General features: G+C 45.7%; 1 protein-coding gene across 1 annotated transcript; it reads right to left on the bottom strand.

Moving 5' to 3' along the window:
* Positions 1 to 545: 545 nt before the first annotated feature.
* Positions 546 to 2,694, bottom strand: LOC139262499 (ferritin heavy chain B-like). The gene is made up of 4 exons (XM_070877679.1): positions 2,593 to 2,694; positions 1,570 to 1,716; positions 1,067 to 1,192; positions 546 to 701 (listed from the first exon to the last, which is right to left on the bottom strand). Exons 1-4 carry the CDS (start codon positions 2,692 to 2,694, stop codon positions 546 to 548), a joined length of 531 nt encoding a protein of 176 aa, XP_070733780.1.
* Positions 2,695 to 10,135: the final 7,441 nt, after the last annotated feature.

A 10,135-nucleotide genomic window follows, 5' to 3' on the forward strand; every position in this document is an offset into this window, starting at 1 on the left:
AATTCCAGGGCTTTCCCCCCACCAAAATGGTGAAACTCTGATTTACTGGAAAGTGCTGCTGGTGCTTAACACATTTCACAGCAACTTGAATTTTCATTTATGTAAGGGCCCAGAGCATGTTCACTCAATCTCTGACATTCCCTCAACCTATTTTAGACAATCCCTAAAACCTACTTCTAACCATGCTTTGTCCCTCAGTCAGTATCACATGAGGCTGTTAATGATCTGAACACACCCTTCTACATTTTAGATCTTGTGTCTAAATAGCAAACTCAATATACCGACATACATCAGAGGTAAATCAATTTGGATAAGACTGAATCCCATAACACTATCACAAAGGGTAGTGTAATTCTGGTTATGTTAATTGATAGATAAAGCAACCACTCACATACAAGGAGACAAAACCAGTCCATTGTTGAATAGTTTATTTAGTTATGTTACATGTCACATCTTAGCTCATTGTACAAAGCAGAAGCCATCATTCCTGACAGGATGGGGGTCCTAATTATATAAATACAATAAGCTTGAACCCGTCAGTCAGTTTAGTCACTCTCCCCCAGGGTGTGCTTGTCAAACAGGTACTCTCCCAGGCCATTCTCAGGGGCTCCCAGTCTCTTCAGGTTGGTGATGTGATCTCCAAACTTCTTGATCATCTTCACTTGTTCATCCAAGTAGTGGGTCTCCAGGAAGTCACACAACTGAAAGAGGGAAACTAGTTATGGCCAGCAGCAGATAAAGGAATGTCAGCTTCCCCTTCAGAGTTTGGATTTTAATTATCTTGAACTGGAGGATAGTCATCAAGTGGTGCAATTGAGATTGATGGAATTACTGCATCATTAGATTAAATTTACTGCACTTGATGTACTCAGATCCTGGGATCACTGGGACACATTTACTAGTCATTGTCCACAATAGGCCCACGTTCCCCCATCCCTTCCCACTGCTGCCCAAACGAGACACCAACACAAATCTGTTATGTGTGGAGATCTTTTAATTAAGTCCCTGTAGCAAGGTTCCACAACCTCCAACTTACCCAAAAGCCCACATTAAATTAATAACTTACATGAGGGTCAGTGCTCCCAGTGGAAAGTTTGTGCAGATCCAGCAGACTTTGGTTCACATTCTTCTCCATCTGCAGAGCTCTCTGCATCACCTCTAGGCCATTGCTCCACTCATCCTGCTCTGGTTTCTGGAAATAAATTTCTAACAATTCGCTTTCTAATGTTTGTTTAATTCATTGTAAGTACTAAAGGAAATTGGGGTGCAATCAAAAGTTTACTTTACCATGAACCTAATTTGTTAGAATACAAAACTACCATTACACTATCACAACTACTGGAGTTATATTGATAAGGCAAATAGCTTGGATGTATTTAAAGGAGAGCAATGCAAGTGCATGGGGATTAAAGAATAGAATGCTTTGCTGACAGGGCAAGATAAAGCAAAATGGGAGGAGGCTCATGGAGTATAAACACCAGCTTGGCTGAATGTCCGGTGTGCTTTAAAATGTATTGTGAACAGTCTAAGAGGAGCTAGACAGAAAGCCACTCCTTTATTGAACTAAACCTTGATGTCCGCCAAGATAATTTGGCCTCCACGTCGATTCTGGAATTCCATCAGTTTCTCAGCATGCTCACGTTCCTCACGTGACTGCTCCTTGAAGAACTCAGCAAAGTGATGCAGGGCAACATCATCCCGGTCAAAGTAGAAGGACTATGGAGAGATCAGAAGATTATTATATCACAGACCCATCATGTGTACAGCACAAAACTTGAACCTCAATATTTTGCTTTCTTGCAAGGTTTCAAAACCTCACAATGTGGAACTCCTTAATGGCAAACAAAACATTACAGGGACACCCTCAAAATCTCCCTGAAAAATTGTAACATCCCCACGGACACCTGGGAGTCCCTGGCCAGCGAAGTTTATCCAGGAGGGAGCTGAGCACCTAGAGTCTCATCACTAAGAGCATGTAGAAATCAAGCACAGGCAACAAAAGCATGCAGCAAACTAGTCCCACCCATCCTTTCCCTCAACAACTATGTGCCCCACCAGTTTTAGTCTGTGGTTCTCAAATTGGACTGTTCAGCCACCCAAGGACTCATTGAGAGTGGAAGCAAGTCTTGCTTGATTCAGAGGGTCTGCCTTTGATGGACATTTTCATGAAAACAATCTTTTGATACCCTTACCCAATGAGAAATCAAGGCTTTGATGCTGAGCCAAGGTGTGTGTGGTGGGGCAGTGGTTGGAGAAAAGAATAAAGGCGTTACAGATTTCCACCACCTTTGCAGGAAAGACTTCCTGACTTCTCTCCTAAATGGCATGACTCTAATTTTAAGATTACATTTCCCTCATTGAAAAAAGCAAGGTAGAGGAAGTCCATGGAGTGATTGAGAATGAGGATACAAATTCTGAATGCCATGCATTGAGTGCAGAATGTATTCAGAATAAACTTCAAGCTCAAAAGAGCTCCAGAATAAAAGTCATGATTAAAGATACGCAGAATAGATAGACTGGGTACAGCACAGAATTTAGTAAATTCACATTACATCGTCTCCATTGTGAAGTGGTCTAAAATACAAAACTCACCATAGAGAGATAAACATAGGAGGAATAGAGTTCCATGTTGATCTGCTTGTTGACAGCTTCCTCACAGTCCTGGTGGTAGTTCTGACACACTTGAGAAGCCATCAAGATTCTTTTTCACAAATCTAAACTTTGTGGAAACAACAAACTCCTGTAAAGATTCAACCAACTGCTTATGCCTGTATTTATACTGCTGGATAATCCAGGGTGTGGCAGCCTGCAGGATGACTGACAGTCCTCAATAACCAATCAGAAGTTGCAGCCTCTCAGAGCACCAATCACGTAATGGGAGGAGGGGAGATGGACTCCCAGAGTCAGTCAGATCTTTGAAGAATGAGCATCATTGGCTGACAACTCAATGAGGATCTCAATTGTCCAAACTTTCCTCAAACACAGTTCAAATATCCAGAATCACAGGTTAAAATGAATCCTCTATTATTTAGGCTAATCAATTGGGAAAAACTGAAAACATCAGTGCTCCCTTCCAAACATGACAAGTCAGTGTCTTTTTAATAGTTATGGATTGTTCAGTGGGTTGGTCATTTGCAAGTATCTGCGGGTTTGATGCAACATCCAAAATGATCGGTGAGTATGCAAAGCAACCAAAAGTGGGTCAGATGAATGCAAATTGCTTGTGATCAATGTGTCAAACACAAATACTCAGATACTCCATCACTTACAAGTTTAGCTCAAATGTGGAGAGGAACATGCGATGTTCAGTTCTTGTTTTTTATCATGACATTTTGGAAACAATGAAACAGACTGCAGTCCAAAAAGAAAGACAAGCATTTACATAGCGCCTTTCACAACCTCAGGAAATCCCTGAGAATTTTACAGCCAATAAGGTACTTTTTGAAGTGCAGTCACTTTTGTAATGTAGGAAATGTGGCCGCCAATTTGCACATGGCAAAACTCCAGAAACAGCAAGGTGAACATGACCACATTATTTGTTTTCAGTGACATTGGTTGAGGACTAAAAATTGGCCAGGTCACAGGGGATAACTCCCCTATTCTTCTTCAAAGTAGTGCTCTGAGATCTTTTATGTCCAACTCAGAGGGCAGTCAGCACCACGGTTGACCATCGCATCCTAAAGATGACAACTGCGACAGTGCAGCACCCCCTCATTACTGCACTGTAGTGTCAGCCGAGATTCCGTGCTCACGTCTCTGTCGTGGGGACTTGAACCCACTACCTTCTGACTCAGAGGCGAGAGTGCTACCCATTGAGTTCATCTGACTGATCTCCGGAACTTAAAACTCTCAGTTACCCACTACGCCAATATCTATCTCAATCATCTGTGAAATCTCTACGTTATCAGCCTCCGGTATTCCCAGACTCAGCTCCTGTGTTAGAACACGTGTTAGAGCTGAACGCAGAGAGAGGCTGGGAAATATAAAACAAGATTGAAACAAACAGCAGGAGCTTGAGCCAAGTGCTGCACAGCAAGGGGAAGGCAGGCTGAAGAGATGGAGAAAGCAGCCAGGTAACTATAGTAGGAACGACTGGAGATTTGGTCTCATTGCTTAGCGCTTCATCTGAGTTTGCAACATGCCCAAGTTTGGATGTTGTTGGCAAGGTCGATATTTATTGCCCATCCCGAGCGGCCCTGAGAAACCACTGGTGAGACTCCTTCTTGAACCATGTTCAGGTGCTCAATGGTTGAGAGACGACTTGCTCGGTCACTTCAGAGGGCAGGTAAGAATCAACCACATTACTGTACAAATAGAGTCACATATAAGCTGGACGAGGTAAGGGTGGCAGGTTTCCTTCCCTAAAAGGAAATTAGTGAGCCAATTGGATTTTTACAACAATCCTAAAAGTCCATGGTTACTGATATCAGTTTGTTTTAAATTTTAAACTGAATCCAAATGATGGTGGGATTTGAACTCACATTCCGTGTACTATTGGTCCAAGCCTCTGCATTACTAGACCAGTAGCATAACCACTGCACTATTGAACCCCTAACATACAGCTTGAAAAAAGGCTGAATCTCCTTTATTCATTCTCTATGGAAATTGGCCTAGTTCACAGAGGCTGGTAGTTATGTCCAATGTATATATTAGCAGTTTACATTAAGATCCCCAACTATGTTACCAATTTTTCCTTTCCATACGCAAATTTAGCGAGGCCTCATCCGATGTTCCTTGTGCTTTGGATCAATACCTGCTTCAGCGAACACTTTCCTGTGTTCGCAAAATTGAAAGACTTTCAGCAGTAATTCTTGGATGTTGTCTATTCAGAAGGTGCAGACTCTGTACTGTAACAGCACGCCCTTGGCAAAGTGGTTCAAACATGAGGGACGAGTTCTTCCCGTGACGAGATTACACTAAAATCTCTTTCTCCAGTTCATCCAAATTTAAAACCAGTTAAAGGCTAAGATTAGACTTGTAGCTATGACCATCTTAGGCCACCATTGAACCAAAGTCATTAGTCTGGAGGGGAAGAGATTAAAACAGCCACATGCCCAAGCAAATCAGGTTTGATCAAGATCACAACCAATTTCTCAGCAGAAGTAGTTCTTGTTCAATGCAAGGTCACACGACATTGATCTGAAAATGTGCTCAGTTACTTAAAAGAAGAAAAGGAACAAAAGCAAAATATTGCAGGGGCTGGAAATCTGAAATAAAAACAGAAAATGCTGGAAATACACAATAGGTCAGGCAGCATCTATGGTGAGAGAAACAGAGTTAACGTTTCAGGTCAATGACCTTGCGTCAGAACTGGAAAAAGTTAGTGATGTAACTGATTTTAAGCAAGTGCAGGGCACGGAAAGTGTTGGGGGAGGGGAGGAAAGAACAAAAGGGAACGTTTGTTGTTATGTATGTATGTAAACCTTACCAAAATGTAAGACTTGCCAGTAGAGGGCACACCTGTGGGAGACCTAAGGGGTCACCTGTGCACCCTGGGCCAAGCAGGTATTAAAAGGGATCCACTATGCTGCATCCTCACTCAGGAGTCTGAATAAAGAGGCCAAGGTGACAACACTTTAAGCTTGCGATATAGTCCTATGGATTTATTCTGAACATAACAAATTAGCGACGAGTAACGGATCACGAACTTTCATATGGTAATGGCTGCCATTGGTATTCTTCAGTGATTTGTTGAGGGTGGTGATTGGGAAGCCTTTGTTGAGGGCCTGGACCAGTACTTTGTGGCCAATGAATTGGACATGGCTGAAAAGAGATCAAATGCAGGGCGATTCTCCTCACCGTATGTGGGTCATCGATATATGGCCTCCTTAAAAATTTGCTGCCACCAGTCAAACTAACGGACAAATCTTACGCAGAGCTGTGTACGCTGGCTAATGAACATCTCAAGTGAAAGGAGAACATCCTGATGGCCAGGTACTGCTTTTAGATGCACCGTCGCTCTGAGGACCAGAACGTTGCGAGTTCTGTCACCGACCTAAGACACCTTGCGGGGCAGTGCAACTTGCAGGATCTTTGGGGGGAAATGTTGCGGGACTTTTTCATGCTTGGAATTGGCCATGAGGTCATCCTTTGCAAACTGCTGTCTGCCGAATCCCTAGATCTGAGCAAGGCCATCACGATAGCCCAAGCCTTCATATCCACAAGCGATAACACGAAACAGATATCCTCATATAATTGAAGCTCACCGGCAAGCACCGTGCATAAAATAATGTTTTCAGCAGGCAGAACGGCACAGGGCAGGGTCCACACGATTGCAGAGGCCAGACCAAGGCCTAGAGTGACTCAGAGTCCGCCGTGTGGCGTAAATGTGTATCCATTTGCACCATGTTGGCGCTGCGGGGGCAGCCAGACTGCTCATCAATGTCGATTCAAATCCTATGTGTGCAAGGGCTATGGAACAATGGGGAACCTCCAGCAAATGTGCAAACGATCTCTGACACACCACGTGGCAGAGTCAGGAGAGGATCCAGCGAGGATCATGATGAACAAGCAGGAGAGGCAACCTGAGGATGAAGAGGAAGTATATGGGATACACACCTTCACCACCAAAAGCCCTCCGATAATGTTAGAAGTTCATCTTAACGACACTCCGGTCTCAATGGAACTAGACACGGGGGCGAGTCAATCAGTTATGAGCCAGAAGGCATTCAAGAGGCTGTGGGGCGACAAAGCACAGCGACCCAAGCTGATCCCGATTCAAGCAAAGCTGCACACCGACACCAAGGAACTGATACCAGTTATTGGTAGTGCAGACATAAGGGTATTCCATGAGGGAGCAGTGCATGATTTACCACTGTGGATTGTTTCAGGTGATGGGCCAACACTGCTTGGCAGGAGGTGGATGGGGAAGATTCGATGGAACTGGGAAGAGCTCTGCCTACCGTCTCCGGCGAATGGAGTCTCCCCTTCTCAAAGGCAGAGCAAACCCCCACCTTCAGCTGAACCAGGCATTGAAGTGCAGATCCATTTGCAGATCCCCGAGGCACAGGCCGCTCCTCACAACCACGAGTAGGTAAAGTTCAACCGAGCAGCGGTATAGTCGTGGTACCCACCACCTGAAGCCGACGACCTCTTCGCGATGATGGAAGAGGCTCCAGGTCGGCCATGCAGAGTGGGACTCCGGCCGAAACGATCCAAATGTGTCTTCCCGACGCCAGAGGCAAAATACCTGGGGAGGAAGATCACGGCAGTCGATATCACGGACACGGATGAAAATGCATCCAGACCACTGGACAAGATTGCGTCCAGACCATGGGATGAGATCGCATCCAGACCACGGGATGATAGAGCATCCAGACCACAGGACGAGAGAGTGTCCAGACCACGGGAGCTCGCCACAACGGAATGGAAGAATGTGTCGCCCAGCAAGGAAGACGAATGGGTTTGGGGCAAAGGTAAAGGGGCGACCACTGTGAAGGCCAGGCACCCACTCTGCTCCAATAAATTGTGTGCACTATGTAACCCTTGTGAGCGGTCTTTCGTGGCCAATGATGTATCATTATATAGGGTTGGGGGTACCTTATAACAAGCCAAATTAGCCAACCGGTCATATATGTATCTGACAAAGTACTCATAACAAGTGATGAGTTAATGCACAGGGTCGGGTGTGTTGTACAGCAAGCCAAAGTAGTGGGCAAACCCCAACCAGTTGTACATGTATCCAACAAAGTATTCATAGCAAGTGAGATGTTACCGCACGAGGTCGGAAGTGTTGTGCAGCAAGCAAAAGTAGTGGGCGAGCCCCAAAACGATTGAACATGTATTCAATAAGTTAAATAAAGCATCAGCCTGTATTCACGGGACTAAAGAGATGTAGCAAAGAGTGTCCCAATATGTGCTCGAGTCAGACAAGCTGCTCATCCCACAAGCTTGGGAAGCAGAGGCACCATTATCGATGCGTTGCTTCAAGAATGTCTAACTCTGTCTGTGCACTGTAACATGATCCGCCACGGGCCAGACACTGAGAGTGGCACTAATGCCCTCAGTTGGCTACCGTTGCCCACAACCGGGGTGGAACAGCACAGCCTGTAGACCCACTCATGGTCGTGGAAGTCCTCGAAAGCAATGGGTCAACCGTAACGGCCCCCCAGCTTAGGATCTGGACATGCCAGGATCCCAGGTTACCAGTTGCCAAAGGTGAACTGCGAGACGGGATGTGGCAACCTAGCCATCGCAGAGACTGTTATATAGGTACACTTGTATATGCTCTGTACAATCACTAGAGGGCTCATCCCCTGGAGTCCCAAGGGATCCCATAATCCCTTGGGAGCACAGGTATTTAAGGAGGCCACACAGGTTCAAGAGGCACTCTGGAGACCTGAAATAGAAGACTAAGGTTGCACTTTATTTTAAGCTCACAGTGTTCAGTCTGACACTTTTTCCAGACATAACAACTGGCGACGAGATACAGATAGCAAACCCAAAGATACAGAGAACAGTGGGCATCCTGGAGAAATTCTCGGAGGGACATGATTGGGAAACTTATGTGTAGCGACTCGACCAATAATTTGTAGCCAACAAGCGAGATGGAGATGAGAACACTGCCAAACGAAGGGCGATCCTCCTCACCGTCTGTGGGACACCAACATATGGCCTCATGAAAAATTTGCTTACTCCAGCGAAACACATGGAGAAATCATAAGATGATTTGTGCACACTGGTCTGAGAGCATTTGAACCCGAAGGAAAGCGTTCTAATGGCGAGGTACCGGTTCTACACCGACAAAAGGTCTGAAGGTCAGGAAGTGGCGAGTTATGCTGCCGAGCTAAGACGTCTTGCAGGACATTGTGAATTTGAAGGACATTTGGAACTCATGCTCAGAAAGTTTTTGGACTTGGCATTGGCCACGAAACCATACTTCGCAAACTTTTGACTGTAGAGACCCCAACCTTGAGCAAGGCCATAGCGATAGCCCAGGCGTTAATTGCCACCAGTGACAATACCAAGCAAATCTCTCAGCACATGAGTGCTGCTACAAGTACTGTGAACAAAGTGATGCTGTTTTCATCGCAATGTACAGGGCATGTCACACATGCTTGCAGCTGCATGTCTGCCGATGTCTCCACCATCAAGGGTGATGAATGCTAGGCCATTAACACCTTGTTGGCGCTGCGGGGGTGATCATCATTTCCATTCATGCCAATTCATAGGGTACGTTTTCATGGGCTGTGGAACAATGGGACATCTCCAACGTATGTGCAGGAGAGCTGCAAATCCTGTTAATCCTGCAAACCATCATGTTGTAGATGAGGACAGATCTATGGAGGATCACGACGAACCAGAGCCTCAGACCGAGGAGACAGAGGTACACGGGGTGCACACATTCACTACAAAGTGTCCCCCGCAAATGCTGAATGTTGAACTAAATGGACTCCCGGTGTCAATGGAGTTGGACCAAGGCGCGAGCCAGTCCAACATGGGCAAAAAGACTTTTGAAAGATTGTGGTGCAGCAAAGCCTCAAGGCCAGCCTTAATTCCAATTTGCACGAAACTAAGAACTGATTCCTGTAATCAGCAGAGCTACCGTAAAGGTCTCCTATGGTGGAGCGGTGCATAAGCTACCACTGTGGGTGGTAACGGGGCGATGGTCCCACGCTGCTCGGCAGGAGATGGCTGGGAAAGATACACTAGAACTGGGACAACGTCCGAGCGCTATTGCCCACTGATGACACTTCGTGTGCCCAGATCTTAAACAAATTTCCTTCGCTGTTCGAACCAGGCATCGGGAAATTTCAAGGAGCATAAGTGCAGATCCACCTAATTTCGGGGGCGCAACCCATCCATCACAAGGCGAGTGCAGTACCGTACATGATGAAAGAAAGGGTAGAGATTGAGCTAGACCAGCTGCAAAGAGAGGGTGTCATTTCACCAATCGAGTTCAACGAGTGGGTCAGTACTATTGTCCCAGCCCTCAAGAGAGACGGCACCGTCAGAATCTGTGGCGATTACAAAGTAACTATCAATCATTTCTACTCGCAGGACTAATACCCACTATCAAAGGCCGACGACCTCTTTGCAATGCTGGCGGGGGGAAAGGTGTTCACAAAGCTGGATCTGACTTCAGCCTACATGATGTAGGAACTGGAGGAATCATCTAAGGGCCTCACCTGCATCA

This window comes from Pristiophorus japonicus, chromosome 4, assembly GCF_044704955.1.
Source record: "Pristiophorus japonicus isolate sPriJap1 chromosome 4, sPriJap1.hap1, whole genome shotgun sequence".
Classification (NCBI taxonomy): Eukaryota; Metazoa; Chordata; class Chondrichthyes; family Pristiophoridae; genus Pristiophorus; species Pristiophorus japonicus.

What these genes read in the sequence shown, in the direction of transcription:
- LOC139262499 (XM_070877679.1), bottom strand. Translation starts at nt 2,694, where the DNA reads ATGGCTTCTCAAGTGTGTCAGAACTACCACCAGGACTGTGAGGAAGCT. An exon ending in CCTATGTTTATCTCTCTATG is followed by an intron (nt 1,717 to 2,592) that starts GTGAGTTTTGTA and finishes ATCTCTCCATAG; the next exon opens with TCCTTCTACTTTGACCGGGA. An exon ending in TTATCTTGGCGGACATCAAG is followed by an intron (nt 1,193 to 1,569) that starts GTTTAGTTCAAT and finishes ATTTATTTCCAG; the next exon opens with AAACCAGAGCAGGATGAGTG.